Source organism: Vombatus ursinus, unplaced genomic scaffold (genome assembly GCF_900497805.2).
Source record: "Vombatus ursinus unplaced genomic scaffold, bare-nosed wombat genome assembly UNPS02014812.1, whole genome shotgun sequence".
Lineage (NCBI taxonomy): Eukaryota > Metazoa > Chordata > Mammalia > Diprotodontia > Vombatidae > Vombatus > Vombatus ursinus.
The window spans coordinates 52364202-52381867 of record NW_020954590.1 but is presented as its reverse complement, the minus strand read 5'-3'; the positions used below and the strand labels follow the sequence as shown (position 1 = coordinate 52381867).

General features: G+C 38.8%; 1 protein-coding gene across 2 annotated transcripts in view; it reads right to left on the bottom strand.

The window, feature by feature from the left end:
• The window catches only part of LOC114053732 (regulator of MON1-CCZ1 complex), a 33041-nt gene that overhangs the window by 6630 nt on the left and 8745 nt on the right, over positions 1–17666 (bottom strand). For both annotated transcript variants that reach the window (XM_027876864.1, XM_027876865.1), the window contains 10 exons: positions 15249–15335; positions 13974–14114; positions 13511–13614; positions 12241–12330; positions 12041–12146; positions 10377–10488; positions 8516–8560; positions 7695–7748; positions 6921–7049; positions 5751–5857 (listed from right to left, as the gene is read on the bottom strand). In XM_027876864.1, coding sequence (XP_027732665.1) covers positions 5751–5857; positions 6921–7049; positions 7695–7748; positions 8516–8560; positions 10377–10488; positions 12041–12146; positions 12241–12330; positions 13511–13614; positions 13974–14114; positions 15249–15335 — 975 coding nt within the window. The remainder of the gene's footprint in view (positions 1–5750; positions 5858–6920; positions 7050–7694; positions 7749–8515; positions 8561–10376; positions 10489–12040; positions 12147–12240; positions 12331–13510; positions 13615–13973; positions 14115–15248; positions 15336–17666) is intronic.

Here is a 17666-nt window from a genome sequence, read left to right as displayed (position 1 = left end):
CCAATTTTATCTAGAACTAGCCTGCAGGCCCAGAAAAAGAGATGGCTTAAATAACAACAGGTCTGTTTCTATGTAGGAGTGTCAATTCATGTGAATAGCCTAATTAAGTTTTAAAACTCTTTGTCTTATGGAAAGAAGTTGCTGATGCCTGGCCCAGACAGTCCAGAAGAAAGAAAAGAGGAAGGCATTCAAAGTCCCCTGGGGAAAAAGGAGAATTGTCTGGTGACTTTGTGGTGAGGACTGGAAGAAACCCTCTGAGAAAGGAGCTTTGGAGTTTCATTGTGAAAGTTGTTCCTGCTCTCTCCTTTACAGAGATTTCTTTAACATCTTCCTTAGGAAGAACAGAGGGAAAGAATTTACTCACAATACAGGCTAAGATTTCTGTAGCCAAAAATAGGGAGTATGACACTAAGATGGGTGAAGAAACAAAAGGAAACTTCCTTTAAGTGACACCAGTTACTTCAAAGTGTTTTTGTCTTTAATGTCCACGAGACTCAAAGAAGAGAACAAGAAGATACTGTGAAACTACAACACGGGAGGCGCCCCTCAATGCCTCAGCTAACTTCTCTGGGCCAGACTTCGCCAGGCACTGGACTAAGAGTCCTATATGCGGGGGCGGGGGTGACGACACACTTTGTATTGGGCCATCTGGCGCCACTTGCAGCCTCATACTAGTCCTTTCCCCTGGTGTGCTCTCAGACACTCACTTATTAATGTGACTCATGTGACCATAAGCAAGCTATTTAACCTCTCTGGGCCTCAGTTTCTTCATCTGTAAAATGAGGATGAGAAACTTGGATTATTTATCCCAAAGGGTTGTTGTGACGAAAGCACTCTGCAATCCTTGAAGTGCTTTGTAAAATGAGTAGTATTTGCAGCAAACAATTCCATCTACACAGAAGGTAAACTGCTTCAAAATTATAAACTGGGTTAAATAATCTGAAGAGAATATTTATCTGAAAAATACAAAATATAAAAATAAAAATATTTTGGGGGTGGAGCCAAGATGGCAGAGTAAAAGAAGTGACTTGCTTGAGCTCTCCCCCAAACCCCTCCAAATACCTGTAAAAAATGGCTCTAAACAAATTCTAAAGCAGTAGAACCCACAAAAAGACAGAGTGAAACAAATATCCAGCCCAAGATAACCTAGATGGTTGATCAGAAAGGTATATCTCGCCAGGTGGGGAGAGGAGCACAGTTTGGCATTGGGCGCACAGGTCGCAGCAAACCTGGAGCAGGCCTCAGAGGACTGAATCACAGGCAGCTGTGGTGGTTTCCAGACTTCTCAACCCATGAACGCCAAAGACAACTTAGAAGGTCAGTAGGAAAAGTCTGTGTCTGCGATGAGAGAGAAGCACCGTCCTGGTCCCAGCCCCAGTCCCCACGCCCAGCCTCGGAGCGGCGACTGCCTCCAGAGCTTCCAGCCCAGATTGAGGGGGAGACGAGTGGCTGATCAAAGGTGGACTGCAGGGATCTCTTTGCTAGTGCAGGATTCTCTTGCTTTACCCATGCCTGGATCTGGGTCACAGTTCTGGGTGGCAGTCCTGGGGCAAAGTGGAGCACTGGCATGGTGGAGCTTGTAGTGACTGTGGAGAGGAAATTCTCCTCACAGTTCCAAGACAGAAAAGAGTGCTTATGGTCACTCATAGACCAGAACACGGGCCAGGAAATGAGTAAACACCTCGCCCTTGATCATAGCACCTTAAAAGAACTGGAAATTTACAGTTCCCTAGAAGTATCTCTAAAAACAGCGACACAAAACTCCTGAAGCTTGGGACAGCACATTCTCCACACTGGAAACAGATCCCTACCTTAAACAAAGAGTTTAAAACTCAAGTAATTGGCTGGGATCATGACCAAATCTTGCAAAAAAAGTCAGACCACAGAATCTTTCTCTGGTAACAAAGAAGATCAAAACATATAACCAGAATAAGACAACAAAGTCAAAGTTCCTACATCCAAAGCCTCCAAGAAAAATATGAATTGGTCCCAGGCCATAGAAGAGCTCAAAAAGGATTCTGAGAAGAGAAGTAGAGGAATAACCGAGAGTTATGCAAGAAAATCATGAAAAACAAGTCAGCAGCTTGCTAAAGGAGACCCAAAAAAATATTGAAGAATATAACACCTTAAAAAATAGCATAAGCCAAATGGCAAAAGAGGTCCAAAAAGCCAATGAGGAGAAGAATGCCTTAAAAAGCAAAACTGGGGGCAGCTAGGTGGCACAGTGGATAGAGCACTGGCCCTGAAGTCAGGAGGACCTGAGTTCAAATCTGCCCTCAGATCAAACACTTGACACTTACTAGCTGTGTGACCCTGGGCAAGTCACTTAACCCCAACTGCCTAAAAACTACAAAAAAAAAAAAAGCAAAATTGGCCAAATGGAAAAGGAAGTCCAAAAGCTTACTGAAGAAAATACTTCCTTAAAAATTAGAATGGAGCAATTGGAAGCTAGTGACTTTATGAGAAATCAAGACACTGTAAAACAAATTCAAAAGAATGAAAAAATAGAAAACAATGTGAAATATCTCATTGGAAAAACAACTGACCTGGAAAATAGAACCAGGAGAGATAATTTAAAAAATTATTGGACTATCTGAAAGCCATGATCAAAAAAAGAGCCTAGACATCATCTTTCAAGAAATTATCAAGGAAAACTGCCCTGATATTTTAGAACCAGAGGGCAAAATAGAAATTGAAAGAATCCACCGATCACCTCCTGAAAGAGATCCCCAAAGGAAAACTCCTAGGAATATTGTAGCCAAATTCCAGAGTTCCCAGGTCAAGAAGAAAATATTGCAAGCAGTCAGAAAAAAATAATTTAAGTATTGCTGAAACACAATCAGGATAACACAAGATTTGACAGCTTCTACGTTAAGGGACCACAAGGCTTGGAATATAATAATCCAGAGGGCAAAAGAGATAGGATTACAACCAAGAATCATCTACCCAGCAAAACTGAGCATAATCCTTCAGGGGAAAAAAATGGACATTCGGTAAAATAGAGGACTTTCAAGCATTCTTGATGAAAAGACCAGAGCTGAATAGAAAATCTGACTTTTAGATACAAGACTCAAGAGAAACATGAAGAGAAGCAGCCCTGAAGACTGATTTCACTTTTGACTGGGAAGATACGGGAAACATAGCATCAACAGTTTGTCCAAGTTGCCTTGTCCTGGCTGTCTGGGTGGAGGCGAGAAAGTCAGCAATGACAAGGCAGGAGACTAGCAGTGACCCTCCCCCAAAGGCAGCTATAAGAAGAGACTCATCCCTGTGGGTTCTCCTCAGGGCTGACCACCCCTAACCTGTGTTCACTGAGAAAGGAAGACTTTGTACACAGAATTTCATTTTAGACATGAGTGAAGGCCCATAGCTGGCTTCATCTGACCTTAGAGGTTTGGGAAGAGCAAAGACTCTGTACATCACTCCCACCTGCCCCCTTTTTCTGGAAGCAGCCTCTTGTTATGAATGCAGTTGCTGAGAGTGGCTTTTAAGAAAGCCGCTGTTTGGAACGAACCAAGACAGCCCCACTGGAGTCACTGACGTCAGTCGAGGAGCATCTTGGAAACCTTGATTTCCTTGACTTTGAAATCGATGTTAAAAACTAGTCTTCAGGGAAGTAGCTGAAGCACCTGCTGCCCTCTTCAGAGTCCAATGGAGTTTTATCCTACCAGCTACAGGCACAACAAGGCAGGGGACCTGAGGATGGCTGGGGCTGGTGGAGCCTTCTTGTCCTGGAGAGGAAGATGTTCCCATGGCTGATGGGAGAGGGAGGCAGGCACTCCCTGCATTCTCGGCTCCTGTTGATCCTGCCTGCACTTCACATTTGTTGGTGGTTCTGGGCATTTTTCCACGTTTTTCCATACACAGCACACTCAAAATAAATTCACAACTCTGACCAAGAAGGAATTGTCAGCACACAGGCCATAGGGGAAAGGATCAATTCGATAACAAATATATATGGAATAAGCTAAACTCCCGAGGCCGCTGCCCTGATCTCCACTTCTTCTTCCCCAGGGAGCGGTGTAATATTGTTTCTATTTTTTCCTTTCTGCTCTGCCGCTACCACTGGTCCACACTCCAAACTGGACCAGTTAGAGTCACTGGGTTCTGTCATCCTTAAGACCATGTGTTCTCATCTTCTCCCTGACCATTTTCTGCCTGGCCAAAGCATGCTTACTGTCCAGCCCCAACCAAATCAACACTAACATTGCCTCCGGAAAGGGTAGAGCTGTGGACTGTCCTATCGTCCCACTTGTCTTTTTGGACTTCACAGACTACAACTCTCTTCCCTTGACCACCGCTCTTTCATATGTGTTGTCTCCTGTATTAGAATGTAAACTCTGTGAGGGACTCTCTCCATTCTTGTATTTGTTCCTCCATTTCTTTAGTAAGCTCAAAAGTGATTTTCATTCATTTATTCATTCAGTCATCCGTTACAAGCTCTGCCAATGGAGTCAGTTGTGAATCAAAGAAATGTCATCCTTTTAATAGACAGAAAGCCATCTCTTCCTTCCAGTTCACTTGACTTATTGGGGATCACAGTTTCGAAGCCAGGGAAAGGTGTCTTACACTATTCAGAACAGAAAGTTGCCCCTCAATACAACCTACTGGGAAACACTTGCAATGTCTGGAGCCAAGTAAAGGATGGGAAGTCCCTTTCATGATCTCACTCAAACAACTGGAAAGTGTCAACTGTCTGACCCTTTGTCAAGTAAAGAAGGAGTTTAGAAGACACCATAAGGAGATAGGTCACACTAGGCAGAGGAATATGTATGGGTACTCTGAGATCCTGCTTTCACCTGACCATGCCTTAATAAATAAATTAATTAATTAAAACAAATAAAAATAAAAATAAATTTAAAGAGGATACACATAGCAACTACAATTTCTACAAAAGAAAGAACACTAGGGCTTTGAGAAGAAACATCAGTGAAAGCTGGTGTAAAAAAAATACACAATATAAATGTGCTATTAAAGTAAATTTGTTAAGACATTTCTCTCAAATTAACAAGTAAATGGAAAAAGACAGCCTTCTAGCTATTATCGATCACAACAACAGGATATTAAATTCTGTGATGGATCTTTTATTTTAATAGACTATCAACTGAAAATAGGAGTGAGGAGAAAAAGGTGACATTTTCTTTTCTAATTTATCAAATATCCGTCCATTCTGGCCGTGCAAGATAGAGGCATGCTATAATAAAAGAATCAAAATCTCAGCTTCATGTTCTATAAAATTGGAATAATATATAACTATATAAAAAATCTAGAGGGGGAGAGGTTACTAAATAAAATGAGATCCACTTCAATATTTCAAGGATCTATGATGTGCCAGGCTCATAACTCTCCAGTTTGGATGATAAGAATAGTAGTTTAGTTTATTGTTACAACTTTTATTTTGGTGGAAGACAGTATGCAAAAAATCACAAATATATTTGAAATAAAATAAATTGAACTAATTTAAATACTTAGGTGTTTCAGCCTCCCTAGACTATTATTATCAATAATAGCTTTCCCTTTTGGTTTCGATACAGAATCACATATTTTTACATAAAGTAAGATGGCATGTAGTCCAACAACCTAACTGTAACATTTGGACCAGAAAAGTCAATGTAATTGTAGGCATTTCATTAATTTAAATAAGATTAAATATTACATTTAAAAACTATTAACTCATGTGAATTTTATTTAAATTAGACATGGCCATATTTAATAGGGGAAATCTCTTCACCATAGTATAAAAAACTTACCATTGTGTAACTCTGCTCAGCTTCCAAATATTTTTTATATTCATGATTGAGTTTATCAAAAACAGTGGCAATCACAGGTAATGTTCCTCTGTCTGATTCACTTAACACTAGAAGAAATGCAACATTCATACACATGTAAACTCTATAAACAAAATTAATAAAAATCTAATCTTAAAGACCACTCCCACTCATGATATATTTTTAAATTCTCAAATCTCCTAATGGCAAATAGAGTAGATAGCTGAAATATAATCCAGAGAAGATGCCTGGATAACATTCATTCAATCACATTGCAAGGGGTGGCTCCAGTATAATTATCTTCATCCAGAATGTCTTAAAAACAGTCTTACTGCTTTAGAGCTGAGTAACAGCTCTATTCACTATAGGCAAACGTGACCAGATTCAGGGTTTCCTTACTGTTCTCAGTCTGGAACCATTCCAGTTAATGCCTGTTTAACTACTCTAAGACCAAATACTTCTGGGGAGTCTCTTCTGTACCTTTATTGCCAAGAGGTGACAAGGTACAAAAATGTGGCCCAGTACCCAAATACAGGCGGCAGGTGGCAAAAACCTCAACCCTGGGAAAACAAAAATGGATACTAATGGATGTCCTACCAACATCTCACACAATCCACATCCAAACCTGAATTCATCAGCTTTTCCAATTTTTCTACTCTACAATAAGGATTCCCTATCACTTGCAGGCCCTTCCGCATTCTGGGTCTAATTTTCCTTGAAAGTCTTTTTGTGATAAGACTCCCCTTCAATGTTCTATGCAAAGTGGACCATTTGCTGTTGTTCCCCAACCTCATCTTAGCCTCCCACCCCTGGCATTTATTCATGCTGCTCTCCATGCACAGAACAGTCTACCCTCCCTATCTCTGGCTTTTGAAGCTCTTTCTATTCAAGGCCCAACTCAAGCAAGCCTTCCCACATCCCTAAGACAAATTATTTTTCTATCCTCAAATATCTTATGCCAAACTACCTTACTCTCCAATGTACTTAGTAATATTCATTTCTATTATAATTATTTGTACAGATGTCATATGCACACAATTAGAAATTCTCAAGGACAGCAACTGTGTTGCAGAATACAATTCCCTGCACACAGTAGGCAGTATTTGTTCTTGACTTTAAAGCCTTTAAAGAAATTAGTAAGCACAAACTTACTCTGTGAACAGACAGACAAAATGACCATCTTGCAATCCTTTCTCTGGAGAAGAAAGTCCATCAGCCTTCCTTTATCTAGCAAGAGATTTACTACAGGCTGAAGTTTTACCTGAAGAGTCCAGAGGTAACCTAGATTTAAGAAGCAGTAGGTTTAACAATTTGATCCAAACCAGAGCTAACACAACAAACACATAACCAGATCTCATTGAATTCTTGTGACAAATCCTCAAAATAACAACGATAACCATGTTTTTTTTGTCATTGAAAGAGCAATCTCAGTTATTCCGAACAATACCTATTGACCTTAGGGTTTAAATTTTAACACAGCACATCTGACCTACTTCTGAATGTTTTGAAAACTCCTAAAACTAGGTCAACCAAGAGACTAGAGAAAGGTCAACAGGACTGAATGCTTCTACACTCTGTATACTACTGATGCCTTTTTTCCAACGCAGGGGGCTGGGCAGTACTCAATCAATCATAGCGTTGATTTCCCATCACTTATCGAACACTTTCCAGGGAAGAGCCTGGAGAGTTGAAAAAGGTCCTTAATAAATAACACTAATCCCAAATAACATATTTTGGTATCTCTTCTACTACTATTACTCTAATAAGGTCACTCTGTAAAAACTTCATTAAGATTTCCCAATGAAGTAAAACAGATTGATCGAGACATTTCTAAAAATTTTATCTAGACATAATTCATTAGACATTGTCTTATTGCCTTCTGAAATTCATACACATTATGACGGAAGACTGTGCCTTCTGACCTACCCTGACTTGCACTGATGATGATGTCAGGCTGAAAGACGATCCAGGATGATGAATCTGAATGTCAAGGGAAGTTCCAAAAAGTGAAGGAATACATGCTTATTTTGAGCCCCTCCCTCTCCAGCGGTGGGTGGGCCAGATCCCCCTGGACCCACCACCACCACCATGTGGGGGTTCACAGTGTTTGACGAGCAGGAAGTTATCAATTATAATCCTTGCGTAAGATGGCCTCGTACGAGGCATCACTGTCTGTTCTGCAAGTGCATCCTTGAGTCTTCTGGGCTGTCTTATTATCTGCCCTGTTACTATACACACTCCAGACCCCTGGGCACAGCTATCTGATCTACTGATATAGCCTAATAAGACCTGGGCCTTTCTACCTGCCATCCACTAGACCCTTGGTCCCTCTGGACCTTTTCTGCTGTCTTGAAGCAGAACCCTCCCATATGTTGTCTCTCCTCGAGGGCAGTGACTGTTGTGATTTTTTATCTATGTCCTTAGGGCTTAGCACATCTCATACATGGTAAGCACTTAATAAATGCTTTTTTAGTCTTTTAACAGCTATCACACATCTACCCCTTGTGTATGTTTAAAAACAGGCCCCCTCCAAAATGCCTGAGAGAGCTAAGAGGATTCCTTAATGACATGTGTAATGACAGCTTTCAGAAAATGGCACTTTTTAAAATTTTATTTTACAAAGATTCATATCATTTTGGGAGGTTACATGTTGGCTAATTTAAGCAGGAAGATAAGGCAGAGAGATGAAAAGAGAGAGATACTTCACTTCCATGGTCACTTTGTCAACTGCTCTTTTCAAAGGATACAGAGTTTACAGGGAACAGGAGACTGGCTGGTCACAGAAGCAGGGCCTGTATTTTTGAAAGTAAAAATATAGAAAAGCTGAAAACATGCTTCCCAAAAACACAATTCCACCTACTGAAGATTAAAGACACATGAGCAAAACAGAGCCCCATGAGGATGGATTAGCATGTATCTATCCCCACCATTAGAAAACAATTCAGACCTGCTGTGGTGTGTTTAGTATACAGGAAGATTAAGAAATCAGCATTTACATGTCCTACAAAACATATGGAGAGGACTGAGAAAATGAAGACAAACCAAGTTCAGATATTCTAGATGATTTGGACATCAAAAGTGAGAGTTCTGTAGACTGAATTATCTAAATAACTGCCCCATTCTTCACTTTAGTAAGCTGTCTCTCTACAAAGCACCCATGACCATGGGTTAAAAAGGACTACACCAAAAAGCTAGACTGGCTTCATTCATTATGCCCTTTTTTTCCTGCAGCTAAGTCATGGGCCAAAGAACCCAAAGCACCAGCTTTACTGGTCATATGGCATTAACACAAATCTCTGTGAAGTGGGAAAGACAATTCCTGAAAGCAGAACTCTTCTCTTCTCCCACTTCCTTTAATGGTCCAACTGTGCAGACAGTAAAGCTCTTTGATGTTACCCAAAGATGCAACAAACTAGCAGAGTAAATGGTGTTCTAGAAAATCGAGAAGCTGTGGGGAGCAATCAGCTACACTGAAAACAGTGGACAGCTTGGCCTCATGAAGGTCTGACACTCCAAACGTGGAGACTCAAAAGATCTCAGAGACAATAAAAGGAACCTTCGAGATCCACCAAGTCTAATCATCTTCCCAATGCAGGAATCCCCTCTGCAGTATAGCTGACCACAGATTCAGTGTGGATACCTCCAGCGAGGAGGACTCTGTCCCATGGGGCATTCTGTTCAACTTGTGGATAGCTCTAGTTACTAGGAAGCTATTTCTCATCCTGAGATTTAATCTGCTTGCAGAAGGGAGATGTGCAACTCCAAAAGGTAGTATTTTCAGAAAGAAAAGAATAATAAGCTTAATTCTTCTACACATCAGTCCTTTGAATATTTGAAGAAAGCTGTCCTGCTTCTAATTCAAAAGGACCCTGATGAAAAATGCTGTCCACCTCCAGAGAGAACTGATGAATTCTGCATGCAGACTGAAGCAGACTTTTTTTAAACTTTCCTCATTGCGGGGGGTAGGGGTATTTCTGCGTGTGTGTGTTTTCTATTGCAATATGATTAATATGGAAACATTTTGCATGATTTTACATGTATGACTGACATATCACTAGCCTTCTTAGTGGATGGGGGAGGGATCAGAGGGAGAGAGAATTTGGAACTCAAAATTTTTAAAAAATGAATGTTAAAAAGGTTTTTACATGTAATTGGGAAATATTTAATGAAATAAAAATGATATTTAAAAAAAAAAGAAAGCTTCTCCAGTTCTCTCTTCTCCAGATAAAAAACCTAACATTCTCCCCTACATTGTTCTTCATGAAAAATGGTTTCAGTTCCCCTCCCCCTCCTGGCATTGACAACGTTTCTCTTAAAACATGGCACTAAGAAATGAACAAAGTATTAGAGACTGGGGATAAACAGACTGACACCTGGCCATTCTAGACACTATACTTTGGTAAATACAGAACCACTGTTTTTAAAGAAGAAAAAAAAAACTCATACCAATCCAATAAGAAGGGTGACAATGTATACATATCTATTCATTACTACCTTGAATAAGCACCCCAAAGGGTCAGGGTAAACACATAACATCTGCTATAATACAACTATACACAACCTTTAGCAAATACGAAATGCTTCTCTATAGAATTTTAATAATTCTACCTGCCATAGGAATCTGATAGGGCTGTATTGATCGAGCTGGAAGTACAGGGTGATGGAGGGTAATTGTGCCATCAAATTCTCCTCTTAACTTGATGTCAAATATTACAGATGTCTAAAGTGGGAAGAAGAGAAAAAGAAGATTGTTGACACCAAAACAGATATAGCTGAAAGCTGCCTGTATTATTCTACAGCACCTAGACACACTTCAATGAATATTATTACAATTAAACTTAAAGACCATTGATGAGTACAAGCACCCTACCCTCAAATTAAGCAGGCTCTTTCTGATTTAAGAATTAGCCACAATATGTGAATATTGCTGCCTTTCTAGAATCCAAAGTCCTCATTTTAATTATTCATTGTTCTCATAAATAATATATCTTGCATTTATACACATCCTCCACTGAAGACCTCAATGCATTCTCATGTGTATCATTCACAGCATCCCTGGCAAGAAAGAAGTGTTGCTGTTATCATGCACACCTTAAAAATAAGAAAAACGGGGAATAAAGAATAAATGGTTTGCTTAAAGTCCCCAAATTAGTCAATGACCAAATGGGACTTAAGAGCTCATGATTAATGTGCTAAGTCTGCGTACTACTGCTTCATAATCATTATTACCTACAAATGTATATTTAATCTGAAGAGGCTGCTTCATAATGACACAGTTTAATACTTCAGAAATACAGTACAACCATGAGATTATATGACCTTCATCATTTTAATAGTAGCTAGCATTTACAGGGCCATCTCCAGTCATCCTGATCTGTATCTGGCCACTGGACCCAGTGACTTTCCACAGCCCTCCCTGACTTAAATCCAATTTACTTACAAGTCATGGCATCACCTTCCTGATATCATGGTCCTCTTCGAGAATGAAGGATAAACAACAATAGTAGCTGGCATTTATATGGCACTTTAAAGTTTGCAAAGCACTTTACAAACATCTCATTTGATCCCCACAACTTCCCCAGGGAGGTAGGTGCTATGATTATGTAAAATGAGGATTTTACAGATAAGGAAAATGAGGCAGATAGCAGTTAGGTGCTTTGCCCAGTGTCATAGCTGGCAAGTATCAGAGGCAGAATTTGAATTCAGGTCTTCCTGATTTCAAGTCCAGCACCCCAACTACTGCGTCACTTGACCACTCACATGACCATCTACTCTAAATAACTGTATTACAATATTTTATGTATTATTATGTATTATGAATAGCTGTATTACAATATTTTATGTATTAAAGCTCATGTATATCATTTTATGAAATCGTTATTATTTCCTTCTGCTTCATAGAGGAGGAAATCAAACCACTCATCCCAAATTTGCATCTGTAAGGTCAACATTTTTAACATAAGGATAGCAAAAAGAACTTTTCTGTTTTGTTTTTCTTTTTTTGGCTAGGCAATGGGGTTAAGTGACTTGCCCAGGGTCACACAGCTAGTTAAGTGTCAAGTGTCTGAGGCTGGATTTGAACTCAGGTCCTCCTGATTCCAGGGCCAGAGGTCTATCCACTGTGCCACCTAGCTGCCCCAATAACTTCTTTTTTTTTAATGAGGACTATTTACCCACTACAGATGTCCAAAGCTTTTTTAAGCACAAAAAATCCACTACTGGCTCTCAGGAACCCAAGTTAAATTCACGTCTCCACAGCGTCCACATCATACCTCCGTATCCTGATGATGAACTACCACCAGGTTATCCACCACATTCAATGCAAACTTCCCTGTTCTCTTCAGCTTCAATATATGGGTCTTTTTACAGACACCTTCTCTATGGAACAATGAAAGATAAAAAATCAGATCAACATACTCTTTTTCTCTCCCTATAGTTTAAAAGCCAAAGTAGAGAGGAGGGCCAGCCTCACCGAGGCAGGTGATAGAGCACAACCTCTGCGCCAGCACTGTTTGAGGTCCGGGAGTGATGCCTCAGGAAGAGCACGTGGAGCTGCCCGTAGCTGGTCAGGGAAGAACGAGACCATGGTCAATCACATCTCACACTTTAGGAAGCCACCATTTCACAAACTTTTCTTTAGATTATTGAGTGTTTGGTATAGTAAGAACTTAGAGAAAAAAAGAGAAGTCAACTAAGTGATAGGTGGTTTTTCCAAATGGAAGTAGGGACTTTTTTTTTTAAAATAGAGAATAGTTTTCTTCCATGACAGATTACAGAACTTAGTTTACTTTCTTATTTATGAAAATTAAGCATGACATTTAGACTCAAGAGAATAAAGGATACACTTATTGTTATGATGAAAAGAACAATTATCCTATCTCCTTGGATATTTTTAAAAAAAATTTCTGAGACTAGCAAATGGTTTTGAAGAGACAATAGCATTTTCCGTATTTATAAAGAACAAGTGGTATTTACAGGGGAATGAGGGAATCACAAGATGATTATGATGATCAAGATGATATTGATAATCATCATAAAATGTCAAAGACCTATGATTTCCTCGATGTGGGAGCATCTGTGCCCCTCTTCAACTCAAAAGATGATCTTCAAGAACTTCTGTGGCCAAAAAAATGGCCTTGTGGCTAACCTGGTGAGGAGACTCTCTGCATTTAGAGATCAATCCTGGGCCAAGAGACATCTAAGCCTACCCCTGGGTCCAAACTCACTTTCTTCCAGTTTGACAGGCCTTGTCATGGCCTTCAAGAACACAGGGTCACCTCCATGACACCATAAGGCAACAGAATCAGACTTTGGTGGAGTTCACATCTTTTTTAAGCCCGTTATTTATTTACTCCAAGCCAGGCTAACTCTCAAGTCCTGGTCTCTTTCTGCTATGCCACAGTGATACAGCCTAGGTGACATTGTACATAGCACTCTGAAGTCTGAAAAGTACTTTATAGACATCTTTTCAACTGATCCTCACAACAACCCTGTGAGGTAGGTAGTGACAGAATAATATCCCCATTTTAGAGATAAGGAAACTGAGACTCCAAGAGGTTAAGTGATAGTCCTGGTCACACAGCTGGCAAGTATCTTCCTGAACATGCTACCCGCAGAAACTAGCTATGTGGCAGGGCTAGAATCTGAAAATCACTTGAGTGCTCTGCACCGGGGTATACTTCTTCTATAATTTAAATCACCAGAAACAATTATAAAAAGGAATTCTCATCAGACAGACATACATTGTAGCCATTGCAATATCTCTTTCAGAAAGGCTGAGTTTAGTTGACTTAGGTGCTGCTGGCAATTCAATTTCAAACTTGGATAGCTTCGACATAGTTCCAGCCTATTTTAGAAAAACACAAATAATTTTTAGAAAAGTTTTTTTTTTTAACCTCCTATATCTTAACACTCTTACTTTAAGATTCTCAAGGACAGATAACTAATTGTGTCTTTCACTTACTTTGCAACTCCCTATGGCATCTGCTACTGTGTTGTGCTCACAGCAGAATGTAAATAATTATTAATTAAAGCTTTCCTGGAAACCACAGCTGGAGTAATGCCCCCAAGAGGCACAAAATCATACTGCTATTGAACTACAAACACCCTTTGAAACAAAGTGCTTCAGTAATATGACATGATTTGGGGATGGGGAGAAATCGTTAACTTTTTTTTTTTTAAACTATAACACAATGCCATGCTTACTCGGAAATAAAAAGGTTGGAGAACATTTCCAAGGACAGTGGTAGACAGCAAAATGACTGAACTCTCGGGACAAGACATGTACCAATTTACATTGATATTCTGACTTTTCAGGAGTTTCAAGCTTCGTTTCTCTGGTAAGACCTGAAACAAAATTCAAGGATTACAGTTTTCTTTAAAGAATCATTAAGTATTAGAAGATTGATTTAATAGACTGATAAAGAATAGAAGTTAGACATACAGGTTATATAATAAAAGCTTATCCATAGCACTTTATAGTTATAAAATGCTTACATACACATATTTTCATATTCCTTATCTTATTAGATCCTTACAACAATCTGTGAGGCATACAGTGTAACTATGATTAACCCTAACATAGACATGGAGGGACGTTCTGATTTAAGAGGTTAAGTGACTTGCTCATGGTCATACAGCTAGAAAGGGTCAAACCAGGATTCAAATCCTAGAGCTTCTGAGTTCTAATCTCTCTCTCCTAAAACTAGGCCACAATACATGCATAGGTTAAAAAAAAATCTTCTTTTCCTTCCTAAAGCAGCTAGTGGTGCAGGAGAGTCAGGAAGACCTGAGTTTTAATTCGGCCTCAGACATTTACCAGCTGTTTGCCTCAGTTTCCTCAACTGTAAAATGGGGATGAGATAGCCCCTGCCTCTCAGGGTTATTGTGAGAATCAAATGAGATAATATTTGTAAAAAGCATTAAGCATGGTGCTTGGCACACAGTATGTGCTATGTAAATGTTTATTCCCTCCTCTTCATCTGATACAGTCAGTACTACCTAAGATATGACTTTGAAAATGATTAAAAAGAACTGCAAAAAAAAATCAAAAGGAAACACTTGGCAAAATTATAAAGATTAAGCATGTCTCCAAAGAAGACATATGAGAAGAAGACATATGAGTGCTGTATACCGCACACATTTTCAGATTTTTTTCAATGTACTGATTAGCCATGCTGCTATGTTCCCTCTTTTTTTGTCATTAAAAAATAACATTTGTTACATGGGATGGCTTTCTAGGAAAAGGAAGGGGAAGGATACTGGGGGGAATTATGTTGATGTAAAAAACCAAGACATCAATAAAAACTCATTTTTAAAAATGATTAAAATGCCCAGCATAGGAAGGTTTAAGACATTCAATCTGAATTGAAAATTAAGCAACAGACTTATTGCTAATATTGTAACTTTGGAATTTTAACATATCCATTATTCCATTTACAAAGCTGCCAAACTTATCCTTTCACTGACAGTCATTATTACCTGATAAAATTCAATTCCTTGATCTGTTATGAAGACTATTTCAGTGGAGCTGGTCCAGCAGAATCCTAGTATGTTAGCATTCTTCGTCTTGATAAAATGACATATTTAAAATTTAAATAATTAAAAATAAATTTTTAAAAACTGAAATACATTTTAAAGCTTCCCACAAAATGCAACTATTAAGCCTAGAAATTAACTTACAACTTTTATCAAAGGCTCAAAACACTATATAGTTTATTACTGGCCCTTTAGCGTAACAGAACTATAATGTCATGAAAATATTTCAAATGTAATTGTTAATTATCATACTACATTATTTGTAATAGAATCTTTTCTTTCATTCAAAACACCTCATCCAAAATCAGAGTCTTGGATTCATAGATGATAACCGTGGACAGATCTAAGCTTCACTTCAGATGATGACTGAGCAGAATGCAATAACCCTGACTTCTACTAGAGATGATCACTGCTGCTAAATCCATCCGTGGGGCCAAACTCAGATAGAAAAGGGGACTACTAAACCACACATGAGAATCCTTACAAGCCACATATAATCTTAGTTGTAAAATGTAAAATTATCTGTGTTTTAATGGGTTTTTATTTATTCTGTTAAATATTTTCCAATTATATTTTAATCTGGTTCAGGCCACACTCAGAAGTGTGGAGGACCCCGTATTTGACACCTCAGCTTTACACAACCACTGCTAAAGCACAAGAATGACTCCTCTTACCATATCTGTGACCATAATGGAACTCATTATTTCAACAAACACTTATTAAATACTTCTTACATACATTCTGAGTTCACAGAAATGAAGTTTGGATTCAGTCAAAGAGCAGCACTTGAGGACCTAGAGGGACACATGTGGCCTCGAGGCTGCAGGCTCCCTACCCCCCCCATACTATTCTCTCATCCCATAAAACCCTCCCCTCAATCTTTGCTTTAAAAAAAAAAATCCCATTAACTTGTAACTTATGAACTTTCAGAACCAAACCCCAAACCTCCAAAATCTAGGATAGAAGCCCTTTTCCCTTGAAAACTTCCTTGACACCCCCCAAACAAGGAGTCATCTCTCTCCCTCCTCCAAATTCCCCGAGTACTTTGTATCTCTCTTACACACTTCCCATAGTCTATTCTGTATTAGCTGTTTGTACACATACCTTCTTTCCTATAAGCTGTGTATCTTGTATGCACTGGAAGCAATAGATAAAGCGCTAGACTGAGACACTAACTGTAAGGTGCCTGGCACACAGTAAGTGCTATATAAATGTTAGCTACTCTTACTGCTGTTATTGTTCTTATGTTATTATTTAAGCAGAGGTCCCATTTATTCATCCAATTATTCAACAAAGCATTTTTCAAGTGCATGTTACATGCAGGCACAGTCCTAACTAGCTGGGCTCTGCTCAAGGGCTACCTCATTCAAGGGTCACATTTTCTGATTCCCCAAGTGGGTCATATTCCTCCCATTACTTTGCAATTATTTGTCTATGTCCTGCATCACTGAAGGAATACCCAAATTACTGAGATCCAAGATCCAGTAGACTTTTGAGGGCATTCTGTGTTTACTTATTGTTGAAAATGCCGCATCTTTCTAGTATAATGTAAACTCCAGGAGGGCAGAGATTCTCTTTGCTTTTGTATTTGTATTCCCAGCGCTTAGCACTATACCTAGCAGAGAGCAGATGTTAATAAGTGCTTTTCGACTGACTATACAACTAAAATTGTAACGTATAAGATTTTACATTTTCTGATTAAATTTTATCTTGTTAGATTGGGCCTTCCCTTCGAGTCTTTCAAGATCTTTCCAAATAGGGGTTCTTAGTTAGGGATCTTTATTTTTTTTTAAATATTTTGATAGCTATATTTCAACATAGTTTTGGATTTTTTTGTAATAATAAGTATTACTTTATACATTTAAAAAGCACTACTCTGAAAAGGGATCCAAAGGCCTCCCCAGAAATTCACAGAAGTCCACAACACACAAAAAAGTTAAGAAATCCTATTCTATACCCTTATTTTATTACACTATATATGTATATATTAATTATCCCTTCTAATTGTGTTATCAACCATAAACTGGATAAGCAGTCTAATTCCTCATCCAAGCTGATTAAAAAAATGCCAAAAGAAAAAGCTGAATAGGTGAGGGCTGAAGACAAAGCCCTGTGGCACAATACTAGAAATAACAACCCATATTCTTGGGGGACATACTCAACCAGTTATGAATTTTTCCTAAATGTACAACCATTTGAAACATTTCTCCATCTTGTTAACAGGATCTCAAGAATGATTCTGCCAAATGTTTTGTTAAAGTAAAAATTCACTCTTTCAATAACATTTCCTTAGTCTACCAGTCTAGAAACTCATTTAAAAAAAAAAAGGAAATTAAGTTAATAGTCAGTCAGAATCAGACT